The sequence below is a fragment of the Nyctereutes procyonoides genome, unplaced genomic scaffold (assembly GCF_905146905.1).
Source record: "Nyctereutes procyonoides isolate TBG_1078 unplaced genomic scaffold, NYPRO_anot_genome, whole genome shotgun sequence".
Classification (NCBI taxonomy): domain Eukaryota; kingdom Metazoa; phylum Chordata; class Mammalia; order Carnivora; family Canidae; genus Nyctereutes; species Nyctereutes procyonoides.
Window position 1 is genome coordinate 8525570 of NW_026575031.1, and position 19275 is coordinate 8544844.

Genomic DNA, 19275 nt, shown 5'->3' on the forward strand with positions numbered 1-19275 from the left:
CATTTATAAAGGGTGGAGTCCTCACTTTTTTTTTTGTTCATTTATTCCATTAAAGTACTATTATTTGGGGTTGGTCTGTAAGAGCCTAATATCTTCAATTTGGCTATTCTAATGATAGCTGAGTGAAACTAAATCATATTTTCTAAACACTTTTTTGGGCTTTCCCAAAATAGCTTAAAGAATTATGAAATGAACCATGATTAGCATCTCAGATTGTAAAGTCTTCAAAAAAGGATGACTACTGATATCACTGAGATGCAATCTTTGAGGTTAACCAAAAAACCCACTCTGAAGTTTTCTTGTTCCTTGAAATACAGTTGTTGAAAAAAATATATATATAGGAAAAAGCAAGGAAATCATTAAAGTTCAAGAGATCCTTGGTGCCATTTTTCTAGTAAAGTGTCATTTTTATGGTACCTTGAGTTTGATCACTGCAGAACCCAGCAGGACATTAATGACAGGACATGCTTGCTTTACTTCTGGATGGGACGTGAATTTTGTCTAAGGAAGGTATTCTATAAATAGACACATTCCACTCCCCAACTCAGATCTGACACCTCCTAGGTGGCATCTGAAAATTTATCCTTTGCATGTTTTCAAAATGTCAGCTTGATAAACCTCTAAACTTTGCAGGTTCCGGTGGATAAACCATTTTATAGACTACACAGAGTGACAGATAAACGCAAAAAGCAAGGACATTGTGGGAAGCTATAGATGTTGTCCACTCTGCATTTCAGGTGAATGCTTTCCAGACTCAGGAGTCAAACCAACTAAGGTCTGGGTTTATATTTGGCCACTCACACACTGTGAGGCCTTGGGCAAGATATTTTACCTTTCTCTCTTTCTTCTTCTTCTTTTTTAAAAGATTGTATTTATTTGAGAGAGAGAGCACAGAGGGAGAGGGAGAAGCTGACTCTCCTCTGAGCAGGGAGCCCGATGCAGGGCTCCAACCCAGAACCCTGGGATCATGACCTGAACTGATGGCAGATGCTTAACCGACTGAGCCACCCAGGTACTCTACCTTCACCTTTCTGAGCTTCCATTCCCTTACACAAGAAACAAAGATAATGCCCAACTTTGTGCAGTTCTGGACCGGCTCAGATGAAATAGCACATGTAATGCAAATCTTAGAGTTTCTGGAACACTGCAGACCCTCAGTAAGGATTGGCTTGCAAAAGCAAAAGGAGAAGACAAATACACCAAAATCAAAGAGCATTTTCATGAAATATAAACACCGCAAAGAGAAGAACTCGGGTGACTTCTTGCCCATTTAAGCAACAAGTTCATAAAGGGCCATCAGACTGCAGATGGTGTAAAGCAGATGCCATTGGTTGGTAGCTAAGGCTGCTGTGCTGAGTTTTGCTCTTTCTCTGCCTGAGCCCGTTTCCTGTCCCCTCCGCGGGATGGTACTGCCCCGGGAGCACACTGGCACTGACTTGCTCAAGCTGGAAACATCCATTCTTAAATGTTTTCCTTTATGAAAAGGAACAAGCCAGATACTATTCTTAGGAAGAAAAAAAAAAAAAAGACAAGCTTTTTTTCCTAGAAGTAAGCTCAGCAAGTTGGCTGCTCTGGCCCCCCACCCCCTGCGTTGATACAAGGGCTTTCATTATTCCCAGTGTCAGGACAGAGCAGCATTCTGTGGCCAGGCTGGGCCACGCGTTCAGAGGGCATAATTATGCTCAAGGAGGGCAGAGGAGTCCCAAGGCACTTGGTGCTCCCAGGGAACTCTTGGCTCTTTATTTATTTATCTGACCGAATATAGCTGCGTCTTGGGTCACTGGGCCTTCAGCAGGGGCTGGTAACATAGAAATGTCCATGGGCATTTATTAATAGTTCCAAAACAATCCTGAGATCTCCAAATGCTAGTACGTGATTTACCAGCCTTGGTTATGAAATACTCTTGGGTACTGTGTGCCCTCAAGTGTAAGTTCAGATGAATCAGCTGAAGAAGAGAAACACTACATGCCAAGGGACTACTAAAGGGGTAAAACCAGACTTCCTGCCACTGAGCATTAGGCCTGGGACTGGCACATGAAAGAAATCAGGAAAGCTGCAAATAAGTGGATTTACAAACTGGTTAGCACAACTGCCTTGTGGAAATGCAATAAAGGTGGCTGTAGCTCCAGAAAGGAACCAGCCTGGACCAGGAGACAGGATAAAGAACGGTGCCTCACAGGGCACTGGGACTACAGATCAGCTGAGCAAGATGGGAGTATGTGTGAGCATACACTGGGACAGAAGGTTGAGCAGAGGGGGAAAGAGCGGATGGAGGTCCTAACTATGGGGCCGCAGCAGCAGTGAGGCATCTCTTAGGATACAGGAGGGCAGCTGCTGGGTGAACATGTGGGCATGAAGACGGAGGTTGCTGGGCAGTGATGATGGACTGTGAGAAGGCTGACAGCCTGCCCAGCAGTCACCCTCAGTAAAGGGTGCCTTTACTCCCTGCCTCCCCCGGCCAGGTCCCCTCCTCAGAGCATGGTGTCCACACCCGACTCTGCACATGACTCAGCATTCTGTAATAGGGCGTTTGGGACCTCCTCCTCCACCAGCTAGGCTCCCCGGCCCTGACCCAGGGGTGCTGAGCAAATGCTGCCTGAATGAGGCCAAGAGGTGGTAGATTCCAGAAGGCTGGCCTGCTGGACCCCCAAGGCCAGACCAGAAGTCACTTTCTGTGCACTTAGAAGGTAAGGGAGGGGGCATGGTTTCTTTGCCACCAGAAGACGAAGGGGAAGTAAGCTGCCTTCCCTTCCCAACCAGGATACTAGTGGATTTGGCAAGGCAGGCCTGTGGACTGGTTTTAGCTGACATGACAGGGCTAGGTTGAGAGCAGGAGGGCCATCTTTTGGTCCTAGTTTTGTTACTCCTGGATTAGGTGACCTTGGACAAGACCTTGCTTGTCCTTCTAAAATTAGGGAGTGGTTGACCTCTGGCTTCCAAATGTGGCTGATTATCAGAATCACCTGGGGAGCTTTACACACACACACACACACACACACACACACACACACACACACACACACTTGAATCAGAAGCTCTGGGGCAGGGCCTGGGAATTTATACATTGGTTAGGTTACATTTACATGATCACGGACACTTGAGAAACTCTGGAGGCACTTCTAGCATTTGAGGAATAGGATTTTATGAAATGTGCACACAGCTTTTAGAGAACCTTTTCCCTCTTATTTTTTCTTAGAGGAGTCATGCACTTTTCTCTCTTCAGAGATGTGACAGAGTCCACTATAGTACTTGAGGATGGTTAGCAGATGACCACTTACCCTGTCGGGTAATACACAGCCTTGGGGCTGCCTGCCAAACGGCTCAGTTACAAGGTGGAGGAGCCCAGAGCCACAGTGTGCATGCTTGCAGGCCACCACCCTGAATGGGGATGTGGTATGGCCCTCAGGGCAGCACACTCAGTGCATCAGGCTGAACCAACCTCCTCCCAGGGTGACTCTGGCTCCAGGCAGTGATATCACACATCGGGTTCTGTGCCTTAGGCATGGGATGACTGGTGGTGGCATCTGAGCACCCCACTCTGGTTCAGCTGGCTACATTCCCATTGTCCTAAGAAAACAGCAGCTCCAGGTGGTGGGTGCATTGATCCCTCCCTGTGTGCCCTCCAGGTAAGGTCACACCGGATCTCCACAAGCATCCTCTGATGTGCTCTTATTGGTTCCATTTCATAGATTATAAAACAGGTTTGGAAACTGGAAACAGGATCTGCCTAAGATCACAGAGTAGGAGCCAGAATCTAAAAATAGGCATTCTGATCTTAAGGCTCTTTTCTTATGCTTTTCCACATTCCATTCCCTAGGGCATGTGAATGGAGCCTCCCCCATGCCCACCTTCCCTTAGAGAGGAGACAGAGGGAAGGGTCCCCTGCTGCCCGGGGTGTTTCCTTGGCTCACCTTGGCTAGCCTCGCTCGCTTGATGAGGTCGTTGAGTTTGCGCACGGCCGCTTTCTGGGGAAGGCTCTGGATGTCTCTGAAGAGGTCCTGGGCTTCTGCCTCGAAGAGGCGGCGGTTGTCAGTGTTCTGTAGGGGCTGTGCCCAAAAAGAGCCGATGTAGACGCGAAGCACCTCGGGTGTGTTGATGACTTTGCCTAGGGACCACATGAGGGCCCCGTAGACGCGCATCAGCTGTTGTGTGTCCACTTGGTCAGCCTTGTTCAGCACCACACGGATCTTGTCATCCTGGCCCCGGAAGGCCTTGATGGCCTCCGAGAACTCATCTGAGATGTCCAGTTTGTGAGCATCGAAGAGCAGGATGATCCTGTCGACGCGCTCCGCGAACCACTGCAGCACCTGGCAGAAGTCGTAGCCTAGGTGGAGAGAAGGGCACGTTAGTGTGGCTGGCTGCTTGGGGCTGGGGACTCGCTGGGTCCCTGGCAGCGGCCAAGGACAGAGTGCCACCTCCAGGGAGGCAGCCGAGGCTTCACAGCCTGAATATCACTTCAAAGGAGCCCCTCCGGGGCTGGACGCATTTAGGAGTTAACATGGAGGGTCCCAGGAGCCCTTCCCGAGAAAGAAACAGGGCCCGAGAAGGGCATCGCTCTGACTGGGCATCGCTCACTCCCAGACCTGTGATTTCATGCAGTCCTCATAAAGCCCCTTACTTCACCTGGTATGGCTCTTGGGATTGACAGCAAATTGGATCAACAGCTCTGTAAAACCAAAGACCTCTGGTCAAAAGCTCTCCCTTCTGCAAGGGAGACAGAACATAAAGACTCCTAACTCTGGGAAACGAACTAGGGGTGGTGGAAGGGGAGGAGGGCAGGGGGTGGGGGTGAATGGGTGATGGGCACTGAGGGAGGCACTTGACGGGATGAGCACTGGGTGTTATTCTGTATGTTGGCAAATTGAACACCAATAAAAAATAAAAGGCTTGCTATTCTGAAAGTAGCAGAGGTGCAGAGGGAAGAAAACCCAGGGGCCGCTCAAGGTCCCATGGGGTGCCCAGTACGCACAACACAAGATGAATTATCTTCCCTTATCCTACGTATTTAAGAGTGTTAAGGAGGCCAAAGGTTGGTCACAAAACTGTGACCAATATTTATCATTTGAGCTATTTATATCTTAAGTAAGTTGTAAATATTTTTTAAAAACCACGTCTCACAGCCATTGTGTGAGATGGTCTCTTGCCAGTTTCTTTTGTAAAATTTGCTAGGCCCACAACAAATTATTGAGCTTGCTCTGGCTGTGCGCCAATATGCTCCAAATCATGCAGCTCCATAAACATTCTTTGCAGACCGTGGTCAAGGCCTGTTTTGGGCACCCCCATTGGGGAGGAAGAGGCCCATGAAAAGCAGACAACAGAGTACCAGTCCCACAAGGCTTATTTTTAATCTCAGTCTGATGAGCTATGGGCTCAGGGTAGGTACAGCCCAATTAGAGCTGAGATGGCACCTTTCCTGACCCCCTACTTTAGTTCTATCATCTCTTTTTATAGATTTTGAGAACTTCCAAACAGACATAAAGGTCTAGAAAATAATATGATGAATGCTGATATACCTACCACATAACTTTTTTTTTTTAAAAGATTTTATTTATTTATTCATGAGAGACACACACAGAGAGGGAGAGAGAGGCAGAGACACAGGCAGAGGGAGAAGCAGGCTCCATGCAGGGAACCCAATGCAGGACTCGATCCCGGGTCTCCAGGATCAGGCCCTGGGCTGAAGGCAGCACTAAACCGCTGAGCCACCCGGGCTGCCCCCCCATCACATAACTTTAATAAATTTTGATTCTTGGCCTTATTTGCCTCAGATACTTTAAGGAATTTAAGTGTTCTTTCTTTATATAACAAAATCTCATATATCAGTGAGGATGAATTAGATTTTCACTTGTCGACACCAGCAAATCTCCAAAAGACTGGGGAGTAAAAAATCAGTTTCAAAAGGATATGTACAAAAAAAAAAAAGATATGTACAGCATGACAACGCTCACATAAAATGTTAAAAAACAAAGCAATACTCAAAAGCCAACAGATTATAGACTACAGCACAAATATTAACGCTAATTTTGGATATGAACTCTGAAGGATCTAAGGTAGATGGGAAAACATCTAGGATGATCTATTTTCAAAAATAAAGGTAGTTGATGAACTAAACTTCCCATAAATTTGAAGAACAGGTGTAAGGGGAGTAGACGAAGAACAAAGGGATTTAGACAGTTTTAATAAGGAAACAAAACATTCCAAAATGCTACCCTCCACCCCCGTGTGCTTGGGGACCAAGCACATTCCCCAGAGGAAAGCACTGCCCTGAACGTGGTGTTTATATCATTACGTTTGTGTATTTCCTGTTCATACTTTTCACTTCTCTCTTCTGTCTCATGATGGCACTCCCTGATTCCTTAGGGACAAGGAGGGCAAAGATAGTTGTGGGAATGTGAGCCAGAGTTTATTTTCATTGTGATCAGCAGTCAGGTGAGAACAGAGGAAAACTAAAGACCTGTTGAATGGGGTCGTACAGTAGTACGTAAAGATTCAGCCTCAAGATTTCACTCTCAGCTTTGTCCTTGCAGGGCCAGAACAAACTGCCTCCCAAGGTGGTTCTGTTTCCAGCCTGACCTGGGTCAGTCAGATAGCCCCAGACACTGGGTAGCAGATCTCAGCAGATGAATGATGGTGTTGTGCCCTGGGAGCCAGGAAGATGTTTTAGAACTGACCACCAAAAGGACGTGTGTGTGGACACTGGAGGGGAAAGCAGTTGAATTTTGCTGAACACCTTTCCTATTGGGTGAGGGGTTCCATGTGGGCCATAGAAGCTGAAGGTGTAACAGGCAGTCCCTTACCTGACTCATTGTCAGGTTGGGTATGGACAGGTGATCTAGAACCAGAGGATCATCTCCTTCCACCAGAGTGGGGTGTTGAATCTTGAGGGAATGAAGGAAAGACACAGGGAAAATGAGAATTTCTTCATGGCAGAAGTGCTAAACTGAGAGTACAGTGGTGATGGCTTCCTAACCTAGTGTTTGAGACTAGCTTTCCAACCTATCCATTAATTCTGTGAATAACTTGATTTTCCGAAAATTTCCTTTTCTGCTTACATCAGAATCAGCTTCCTTGATTTGCTACCAGGAATCATGATTGGTAAATAGTTTTCCCCACAATACTTTTATAAATAGTGCCAAAAGAAATTTGGCACCCCCATCGCTGTCACTACCCACACGTGTCAATTCAGTCACGGTGAAACGAATCTCTTTCTCCAAGGACCATCCAGGTTGAATGGTTGACCTTGACAGTACCCATATTTACACTTTCACTTAAATTTGATCCCATATTTTCTTGTTTTAAAGTAACCAGGAAAACTTAAGGTTTAAGAAGTACAGGTAGATGGAATTTGTGTTCCATCTGTTTGTCACTCAGCAGGTGTAAAATGATGATTTGTTATACCTTATAGAGTATAAACAAAGGAGATGAAATCACCAAGTGTCTCAAGAGAAAGCAAAGAATTACCACAGCTGGGATAGATTGATCTGGTCTTTTTTTTTTTCATACACAGTTGTTGTTATTAGTATTTTACCATTTTAACCATTTTTTAAAAGGGTTTATTTATTTTAGAGGGGGAGAGGGACAAAGGGAGGAATCTGGAGCAGATTGTCCACTGAGCACAGAGCCTGACATGGGCTCATGTCTCACAGCTCTGAGATCAAGACCTGAGGCAAAATCAGAAGGTAGGCACTGGGGATCCCTGGGTGGTGCAGCAGTTTGCCGCCTGCCTTTGGCCCAGGGCGCTATCCTGGAGACCCGGGATCGAGTCCCACGTCGGGCTCCCGGTGCATGGAGCCTGCTTCTCCCTCTGCCTGTGTCTCTGCCTCTCTCTCTCTCTCTCTCTCTCTCTCTCTGACTATCCTAAAAATTAAAAAAAAAAAAAAAGGTAGGCACTTAACTGACTGGACCCCCCCAGACGCTCCCCATTTTCACCATTTTTCAAGGGTACAATTTATTGGCATTAAGCCCATTCACGTTGTTGTGCAATCACCACCATACATTCCAGAACTCTCCATCTTCCAAACTGAAACTAAGTACCCATTAAACATTAACTTCTCATTTCTCCCTGCCCCCTCCAACCCTGGCCACCACAATTCTATTTTGTCTTTATGAATTTGCCTACTCTAAGGTACCTCATACATCTGGAATTGTAGGGTATTTATCTTTTTGTGACTGGCTTCTTTCATTTACCACAATGCTCTCAAGGTCCATCCATGTTGTAGAATTTGTCAGAATTTCCTTTCTTTTTAAGGCTGAATAGGTCTGCTCAATTCTTATATCTTCATGCTATATGACAGGCACCAAGTACCTATCTACCGAAAAGTACCTATCTACTGAAAAGTTCCATCTGATTTTAAAGAAATTATTTAATTTAATGATGTTATTTAGTCTATCTGTTGAAGGAAAACTGACTCAGAAGGACCTACTGATCCTGAGATTCAGATCACTCAATCTCAAAGTATGGTCTCGTGTTAGACTCAGAAAAAGAAGGTGCACGCCAAAGTTTAGATTTGCAGACCTCTCCCTAGAAGCACAGAATCGGAATCTCCGAGGCTGGGCTTGGTCATCTGCATTTTTTTTTTTAAACCTCCCAGATAGTCGGGAATGCCTGGTAGTTTAAGGACCACTACTCTAGACTGAATACTAACTCATAGGATGGCACAGATAGATCTATTTTATTACCGGTCTAAACGCATCTAAAATAGCTTCCTTTTATTCTAAAAAGTTACCAATAGATGCTTAGATGGCACATCATAGAACTGAGGAAACGTGGAATTTAAATCTGCTTATTTGAAGATGGAATTTTAAATTTATTAAAGTTTCCCCATCTTTGCTCATGCTGGATCTCAGCCTAGCAAGTCCTGGCAAGCCCTTCCCCTCGGGCTTAGGACCCAGAAATTTGGCCTAATTCTCATCATTCTTCAAAATACCTGAGCAGACCCTGATTCAGTTCCGTGTCACTTAACTTTCTTAAGCCCCAATTTTCTCATCTGTAAAATTGAGCCATTGAGCGATTACATGAGAAAATTCTCTTAACATGCTCAATATAGTGTTGAAACTTAGTAAACTTCCAATAAATATAAACTTTTATTATTATTTGTCCCCCCAACCCCTGCTATACATGGACTTAAAAGCTCCTTCTTCTGACCACTCCCCACCCCCAGCCCTTTGCTTATACTTTACAGAGTATATTATAATCTGACGGATAAATGGGTCTCTCTCATTGGATCATAACTTCTTTAAATGCAGGGACCATGTCTTCCTCATTCTTGCATTAGAGATGGACATAGATATTCTTTTTTCAAGGCTTTAAAAAATTGAAATATAATTGACACAGGACATTGTAATAGTTTCAGGTATTCAAAGAGATCTATTCTTGAAAAAGTGCTTCCAATTAAAAAAACAAAACAAAAACAAAACCAACAAACCCTGAGTCAGAAGCAGTTTCCTCACAGGAAGCTAGTGGAAAGCAGTGGTCAGATTTTTCCTTTTACTGTTGTCCACGTAGGATAAGATTTTTGAGGCTTACCTGCCTAACACATTCTTATCTTCCTTTAGGAAAGATCAAGCCTCCAACAAAGAATGGAGAAAGAACAAAGGAGACAATTGCAGTGAAGTGTATTGATGGTAGCATATATGAATTTCCTCATTCTAGAATTTCTAAGAGAACTCTATACACTTATACACATGGTATTCTACTATCACATCATTACTCATAAACTCAAAAATAATCTAGTGGTTTTGTTTCCTGAGCTCGTGAGTACATTATCAGTTATTTAAGGTGATGTAAGTTAGCACATTACTAATGATAGGAAACTTTATGATCAACTTGTAAAGAGGGCCAAGTGTAATTCTGTTTTAACAGTAAGTATAAGGGCGATCAAAATTGGAAAATTAAATATAACAATAATAATGGCTAATGCTAATAATATGCTTACCAAGGCCTTGTTCTTATCAGTGTACACACATTAATTCATTTAATCTTCACAACAAGTCTGGGGTAGGTATTATTATAGTTTCATTCAACATCACTGGTTTTGCAAATACATATTTCTATACTGTGTAAAGTTAATACAAATTATACACAATTAGAAACAAGATGGTAACTGGGTAAGGTGTGGGTGTGTTAATTAGCTTAGTTGTAGGAATCATTTCACTGTATATGTACATTAAATCATGTCATAACACCTCCAAAATACAGAATTTTAAAAAAGATTTTATTTATTTATTCATGAGAGACACAGAGAGAGAGGCAGAGACATAGGCAGAGAGAGAAGCAGGCTCAGGGAGCCCGACGTGGGACTTGATCCCAGGGGCCTGGTATTAGGATCTCAGCTAAAGGCAGACGCTCAACCACTGAGCCACCCAGGCGTCCCAATATACAGAATTTTTATTTGTCGATTATGCCTCAGGAAAAAAAAAAAGTATATTTGGACTCAGGCTGCCTGCCTTGGGTCTAATCCTGGCTCCATCATTTATTAGTTTTGTGAGCTGGGGCAAGTTACTTAACCTCTCTCTGCCTCATATCCTCATCCGTAAAATGGGGCTAATGATAGCATCCACATATCACATGGGGCTGTGGAGTTAACATATGAGAAACGTTTGAGTCATCTTGACATCTAGAAAGTCTCTGAAATGTTATCTACTGGTTATTCAAAAAACTTTTGCAGGGGCACCTGGGTGGCTCAGTTAAGTGTTTGCTCTCAGCTCAGGTCATGATCTTGGGGTCCTGGGATCGAGCCCCACATCGGGCTCCCTGAGCAGAGAGTCTGCTTCTCCTTCTCCCCTTCCCCCGCTCAATCTTTCTCTCTTGCACTCTCTCTCAAATAAATACAATCATTAACCCCGCCCCCCCCCCAAAAAAAAACCCAAAAAAGCCATTGCAACTGCTGCATGGTGGGAGCACAATAAATGTTGAAGGATGCATGGCTGGGGCAAAGTATAGTCTGCAGCCATGGAGAAAACACAGTGAATAAGGGTAAAGGTGACAGTGATATGATGCTTGAGCCAATTGAAAGAATCAGTGCTCAGAAGATAGCTAATAGAAGATACAACTTAGCGGAGAACAGTCCATATTTTATAAATAGAGCTAGTGGGCCCTTGAAGGTCCAGAGGCCTTTCTTTTCTCCTTGTGAAGCAGATGGAGTTCTGCCAGCCGGTCTTAAAGGCCCAGGGTTGCTCCTAAAATAAAGCTATGATTCTTTTTTTAAAAAAATATTTTATTTATTTGTTCATGAGAGACATAGAGAGGCAGAGACATAGGCATAGGCTCCATGCAGGGAGCCTGACACAGGACTTGATCCCAGGACCCCGGGATCACAACCTGAGCCAAAGGCAGATGCTCAGCCACTGAGCCACCCAGGTGCCCCTAAAGCTATGATTCTAATTGCATATACACCCTGGCTTATGCAAGTGCTGTGCAGTCATACTGGCCGGGATAATCAGGGCATCCACTGTACCCAGTAGGAGAGTAATGGATTTTCCCAAAGATTCTGGTACAGAGGGTGGTCAGGTCCCCATTAGCAAATAGAGTTCAGCCTCACTATGCTAAGGAGGTCTGTGACAGAACTACTTGAAGCGAAGTGAAAACAAGGGGCCCTGACACAGAATGGGCCCTCCGCTGCTATTCTCTTTGGCCTATACAAGTGTCTTTACACTTGGAATTGCCTGTTTTTGGTCCAAACATGCTTTGTAATTCTTACAGATAGCCTCTTCCACCTGGTGCCCCCTTCTGAGTGGAAATACCACAACTCTGACTCGACCCAACTCTGCCTCTGAAAAGCCACTCCCAGGTCCCGGCCCCCGCACAGGTTTTATAGCTCCCCACAAAACTGTACCATCTGAGGTCACAGCGGTTCCCCCAGGGGGCCTTGAAGCCCCAGGGGAGGGGCCCTTTTTACCCCTACAGCACCAAGGCAGTGCTCACCAAGAGCGGGCCTCCATAAATACTTCCTGAAGGCCTGAGTGTTTTCTGTGGAAAACTGTGTTCACAATTCCCAGAACTGGCGTTAAACAACCTTCTGGAACACCTGTCTCTGAAACTTAGAAGTACACTAAACATTTTGAAATTCAACAATACATTTCAAATACAAAAGTTAAAAAGGGATTCATTAATGATTACCAAATGCCTAGGATGTGCTTGGAATGGTTGCTGAGGGACATCTATAAAACAAAGGCTGCTGGCTTGATCCATACTAACCCCAAACTGGAAACAATCCAAATGTCCCGCAACAGGTGAATGGATAAACTGTACCAGTGGAATAGTGCTCAGCAAGAAAAGGAATGAGCTACTGACATGCGCAGCCACATGGGGCCATCTCAGAAATGCCACACTGAGTGATGAGAGAAGCCTGAGGCTAAATAGTATGCACTGTAGGATTCCATTTATACAAAATTCTAGAACAGGCAAAACCAAGCTACAGTGACCGGAGCAGGTCAGTGGTTGCTTCTGGCTGAAGGTGGGGCTGGGCCTGACTGCAAAGTGGCATGGACAGAGGAAGAACTTCTCAGGGAGATGGAAAGTTTCTACTTCTTGATGGCGATGGTTACACTAAGGTGCACTGGTCAAAACTCACCAAACCGTACAATTAAAATGAGTGCATTATGTTATTATACTTCAATAAGATTAGCATTAAAAATAAAAAAAATTAAGAAAGAAGGAAAGAGAATGGACTCAAGGCTGCTTAACTTGCTTCAAGCTATGCATCTCCACAAACTGCTGGGTGGACCAAGAAGTTGAAATCTGCTCATCAACAGTACTATATGGCTCATCTGGCTGGGAACAGAGTTGAAGGGAGCTGAAGCAGGAGCCCTAGGCTTTAGTCAAAATCAGTCTTTTTTTTTTTTTTTTCCAAAATCAGTCTTCATCAAAGAGGTTAATGTAAAATTTGGCTCATCCACTGGAACTTTGACAGTGGTGTAATTTCGTAAGATTCATACCTTCTGGCTAAGGTGATAAGAGAGTCTCTCATAGTGATGGGTCAGGGATGAGGATGCTCTGAGTTTATGAGAATCCATTCCAGCTAGGCAGAATGTACCAGAGCCTAGGGCACTTACAAACCTATGTGTGTGTGTGTGTGTGTGTGTGTGTGTGTGTGTGTGTACACGCATGTGGGGGTAGTGCGTGCATGTATGTATTAATGAGTATTTATGGAAGGCATAGGAACCAGTATCGTGACAGACTTGCCCCATGGTGTTCAATGTATTTTTAAATTTTTTTTAAAAAAGATTTTATTTATCTATTTGATAGAGAGAACATGAGCAGAAAAAAAGGCAGAGAGAGACACAGACTCCCTGCTAAGCAGGGAACCCGATGTGGAACTCGATCCCACGACCCTGGATCATGGCCGGAGCTGAAGGCAATTAACCAACTGAGCCACCCAGGTGCCCTGTATTTTTAAAATTTATTCATTCTATTATAGACATTTCAATTCTATAAGACCTTTTTTTTAAAAAAAAAAAAAAAGATTATTTATTTATTTATTCAGGAGAGACACACAGAGAGAGAGGCAGAGACACAGGCAGAGGGAGAAGCAGGCTCCATGCAGGGAGCCTGACGCGGGACTTGATCCTGTGTCTCCAGGATCACGCCCTGGACTGAAGGCGGTGCTAAACTGCTGAGCCACTGGGGCTGCCCTCTATAAGACCTTCTAATGGAACTTTAATTATTCTAGAATAAAACTGTCATCAGCCCAACTGGTTAAAAATGTAGTTTCTATCTTCACAAAAGGACCCTCCCCGCCCAAGTTATATAGCATTGGCAGCTGAGAAAGAGAATTTGTCCTGTGGAAGATCCCAGCTTGGCATCCTGGCTCCACGTTCTGGGAACAAAGGGAGGGGGCAGGAAGGAAGGGGCGCCTTCTACCCAATCAGGAGCTTTCATCACAGCCTCCATGGAAGCTGTGGTCTCCATCCAAAGGGACCCACCAGGAAATGACATCTGAGATTAGAACAGTTGCCCCCTGGCTCGGGTAAATATAGGGTGGGGGCCTTGAGAAAACAAATTTGGCAGTCTGTTTTTAATAGAACAGAAAAAAATGCTTAAATTTCTTCCCAGAGCCAAGTTGCTAATTACATGAGTTTTAAACAAGACATGTGTCAATAAAAGGATGCAAGATAATGGAGGACGGCCAGAACAGAGGCCAGGTTCTCCCTGTCCATGCCTCTGGCCCCATCTTTGGGGTGGGGGAAGCCACTTGCCCAGTTGGACATGGACCAGGACTCTGCTCAGACCTCCCATCTTTGGTGGGGCACTGGCCTGGCCTTTCTAGAGCTTGCAGCTCCTGTCCATACCAGGGCACTCATTCCCCTACCACAGCTCTGACTGTGCTGTTTGTTGGGGTATCATCAGCCTTTCTCCGGGCATCATGTCCATCTTTGTGTCCCTCGAGGACCTAGTTGGCTGTCCAATGCAGACTGTCCAGACAGGCATTAAGAGTATGTGAACAGTACCTCTTAACTGCACTTCTTGTCTCCAGGCTCCTTCCTCTCCAATCTAGCCCTCAAATGGTCCCCACCTCTTCTCAGGAGTTGGAGATAACCTCCAGAATTCTGAGTGCCCTGATTACTTTTAGAATAATTGTTTATAAATTCTGTGACTAGCTCCCACCTTACCTCTTCAGCTTTTTCTCAAGGTCTCTTATTAAACCCTACTCCACCCCATAAACCATGCTGGGGCTCTTTGCCCCTCTTCAAAAGCATCCTGTAGTCTTGTGCCTCTGCACCTCTGCCCAGCCCAGAATGCCCTGCTCTCTCTTCATCTCCAACTACGCATCCCTCGGGGTCACCTCCCTCCAAGAGGCCTTCCCCCACCTGAGCAGAATAGACCTTCCCTCCCTATTTACTCCTGAGAGGGAGAACTCTCAGGAGCCACAGCTCAGTCAATAAACTATAAGCAGCCTGAGAGCAGGGGGCAAATCTTAATCATACTTGGCCTCCAAAAGCCCATCACAGAAATTTGTACTATCTAAATCAGGTTCCCTGTGATGGATTATTCTTAGACCACCAACAATTTTTCTTTGGTAACACGTACACTTTCCAATGCTATATTTTTTGGTGATTATAAGACAGAAACTCTGTGAGGGTAGAGATTCCATCTCTCATTCTGTTTACCACTGTATACCCAGTACTCGGTACCTACAATTGAGGATGTTCAATAAATTTGGGTTACTCCTCAAAAAACCAAAAATAGAACTAGCATATGATCCCAGCAATCCCACTTCTGGGGATTCAGAAGAATTAAATTCAAAAGAATTTAAATTAGAATCTCAAAGAAGTATTAGCATTCCCATGTTTACTGCATCACCATTCACAATAGCAGAGATATGGAAACAACCTTAATGTCCTTTGGCAGACAAATGAGTAACAGAAATGTGGTTTAGGGCAGCCCGGGTGGCTTAGCGGTTTAGCGCTGCCTTCAGCCCAGGGCGTGATCCTAGAGACCCGGGATCGAGTCCCACGGCGGGCTCCCCATAGGGAGCCTCCTTTTCCCTCTGCCTATGTCTCTACCTCTCTCTCTGTGTCTCTCATGAATAAACAAATAAAATCTTTTTTAAAAATTTAAGAGGATAGACTGCATTTTAAGTGTTTTTACTATAATACATATACATATGTATTGCATATGTACATACATAAGTAAAATCTAAAACAATAAAATAAATTTGATTAATTAAGTGAATTGACTTGAACAAGAAGTATAACTGATTTTTTGCAAGTTAGAGGGCAAGGCTTCAATAGTGCTGTGAGTTTCTAAAAAAAAAAAGAGCTGTTACTAATAATAGGAAGTACAAATAATCTCAAAATAAACATCAAATATCTGGGATTACTCAGGTATTAAATATACATTTTCAAAAATAGTCACTTCAGTTAACAATAACAGCCACTTCAGTTAAACATGTGCAAGGAGTCCTTGTATTGTTTCCAGGTGGAGTTTACTTTGCAGCTGGAAAAGGTTGTTTCTGAAAATATGACTGGGGTTGGGTGTGGAATGATTGCTCAAAATAAATGATGGCAGCAAATATTTACTAAGTTCTCTCAACATTCCTGCACTTTTAATCAACATAATCTCGTGTAATCGTCACAATAACCCCAGGAAGCAGGTACTGTGGGATGCCTGGGTGGCTCAGCAGTTGAGCATCTGCCTTTGGTTCAGGGCGTGATCCCGGAGTCCTGGGATGGAGTCCCACATTGGGCTTCCTACATGGAGCCTGCTTCTCCCTCTGCTTGTGTCTCTGCCTCTCTCTGTGTCTCTCATGAATAAATAAATAAAATCTTAAAAAAAAAAAAAGAAACAGGTATTATTATCATACCAATTTTACGGGTGAGGCTATAGAGACTCAGAGAGGTTAAATAACTTACCCAAGGTCACACAGCTATTTCCTAGGAGAGCCAGGATTCAATCATCCCAGAGCCCGTGCTTTTATCCACTGCACGGCACCACATGTACACCAGGGTGGTAGCATTAGAGGTGATTTTTGTTTTCTTCTTTTTGAACTTTTTAAAAGTAAAGTAGTTTTATAAGTGTTCTACAATAAACATATTTTTGTAATAAAAAATAATAAGCATATTGTAAAAATTATTGGTCCACATGTGACTGGGCTAACAATATTACTGAGCAAGGCTTTCCTTTGCTTCTATAATGGTGTTTAGCTAGGGTCTAGATTTCTAGCATTTTCTAGCCTATCACCATCTCAAGAAACCATGAGGGTGAAGTAGTGTCTTTGCAACTACACATAACCTCTGGGGGAAGAGTCAGCCCTTGATCAGCTACACTTGCCAGAGCAACAGGTACAAGCTGGTATGGAGATGAGTCACAGACACTTTGCTCCTGCTGCCCTCTCTACTTCGTGTCGCCCCAAGCTGATCAGAGGCATAGGTAGGGTGGGTGGGGGTAGCAGTTGGGGGGGGGCATGGGTCCAGGCTCCTGGTGGGTATGGGGAGGCACTGATACTAAACCCTGTCCTGGAGATGGAATAAGACTGCCAGAGAAGAAAAGTGGCCTCCATGTAGGCACACACTATGGAGGTTCAGTGTGTGTCTGCCTCGAAGTGTTCAGTTGCTAGTGGCCACCTCTTAGAGTGTAATTGCCTACAAGAAAATTCCCATGATTACAGAGTTCCCTGTCTCACTGTGCCTGGCCTGAAGGGGGTTCAGCCACTGAACATACCATAGTTGAAATAAAACCAAGGACTGAATCTGTCCTTGGATGGGCTTGGTGTTGTTTATCTTCTGTTTCCTCTCCCAACTCCTTCTTCCTTTGGAATTTAGTCCAAACTCTGTGAACGAATTTATTGTTGCCTGTTTCCTCCTAAAATAAACAAGCTAAACCCACAGCCTGTCTCTCTTCCCTCTGGGGATGCTGCAAAGATAACGTTGGGGCAGATGGGGGCCATGTGACCCCAAAGGCCCCTTACATCACTGGATCACACCGTACAGCACATAGGTGGGGAACAGAGAAAGGCTCCATTTGAATATTCAGCCTGATGAACACCATGGCCTCTGGTCACATGACTATGTCAAAGGGGAAATTGGGTTTCATATCTCATTTTCCAACTCAGACTAAAAATTAGGTTAAGAAGCAGGTCCAGGGAACCCTGGGTGGCGCAGCGGTTTGGCGCCTGCCTTTGGCCCAGGGCGCGGTCCTGGAGACCCGGGATCGAATCCCACATCGGGTTCCCGGTGCATGGAGCCTGCTTCTCCCTCTGCCTATGTCTCTGCCTCTCTCTCTCTGTGTGTGACTATCATAAATAAATAAAAATTAAAAAAATGTTAAAAAAAAGAAGCAGGTCCATTTAAAGAGCACTGACCCTAGCTAAAGCACCCCTGTGTGTTCCTTGCCGGAGAGAGAGATTGGTGGGAATTTACCAAGAAATTCCCACAGGTTCTGGAGCCTGGTTCAGCCATTTCGCTTTGCTGGGCCTCAGTTTCCAAATAAATCAGATGGGTTAGATGATCAGTAAGAATTTTTTTAACAGATTTTAAATTAACTATAGTAGATATCAGATGGCTACAATACCAGCATAAGAACATAAAACCAGGGATGCCCAAGTAGCTTAGTGGTTGAGCATCTGCCTTCGGCTGAGGTTGTGATCCCGGGATCCTGGGATCAAGTTCTGCATTGGGCTCCCCACAGGAAGACTGCTTCTCCCTCTGCCTATGTCTCTGCCTCCCTCTCTGTGTCTCTCATGAATAAATAAATAAATCTTAAAAAATGAATAAATAAATAAACGAATAAATCAGGTGGTTATAGGAATACCCAAAGACTAAATCTAAGGGGGAAAAATGATCAAGTAACAAGTCTAATTTTACTCTATTTGTTCCATTGGACTCCTGAACTATGGCGCATAGAGCTGATTTGAAGGTCCTTGCATATTTCTACAAGGGTCTCTAGTTGCCCTGAAGTTTAATTTGTCACCCAACTGCAAGTCTATGCTGAAAGAAATTACCCAAGGAAAAGTCTCAGAATGCTCAAGAGATCATCAGACCCAAACTTATAATAATAGAAGTAAGCAAATCCAGAAATCAAGTGTCATGCCTATGGAGATAGCCCATTTCTTGTTTTCGAGTGGGTGTTGTGTATCTCAGGCAAGAAAGTCTCTCACAATACATCTATAAATCAGACAGTCAGTTTGTACTTGTATTGGATTTTCTTGAGGCAAAAGGCCAATGAGACACAGTCTCCACCCAAGTGTGATGAGGCTAAATGTTTACAATCAAGGCTTCTACCTTGACAATACATTCTGTCATTCTGTGGTTCAGAAGGGCAAAAAGACAATATTTCTTCAAGCTACACTTTTCTAAAGAGAAATGTTAAAACAAGATGACAACTTTGGAATCAACAAACAGCTTGCAAGCAACTTCTGGCCTGCCCTGCCCTAGTGCTCCTTTTAAACAATCCCAGCATTGCGTGAGTGTTCTGTGAGCATTTGGACAACAGCCAGTCATGAAGACCAGTGCCAGCCACTAAGTTATCAGCTAATCTGCTCTTAAAGCCAAACTATTACCCAGAGATAGTTACTTCTGGGTCTATATCACAGATGGAGAGGTAGATCAAGTCAATGGGGACCATGTGAATCCACACTGGGTTCCTTATTTAAAAAATGACTCACTTATTTAATTAAAGTTCACATAGTTACCAACAGCATTTCAAAATGGTCAAATAACTCCAGAGAGGAAATACTTTGAAATATTGGTAAATATGCAAAGGTGCTCAATCACACTAATAATAAAAATGAAAATTTGAATTTGAATGAGATGCCATTCACCTATCAAAGATAAGGT

At 44.1% G+C, this 19275-nt stretch overlaps 1 protein-coding gene across 1 annotated transcript in view; it reads right to left on the bottom strand.

Moving 5' to 3' along the window:
• The window catches only part of EHD4 (EH domain containing 4), an 80830-nt gene that overhangs the window by 15797 nt on the left and 45758 nt on the right, over positions 1–19275 (bottom strand). The window contains exon 4 of the mRNA XM_055316795.1: positions 3912–4324. Within this exon, the coding sequence (XP_055172770.1) occupies positions 3912–4324 (413 nt within the window). The remainder of the gene's footprint in view (positions 1–3911; positions 4325–19275) is intronic.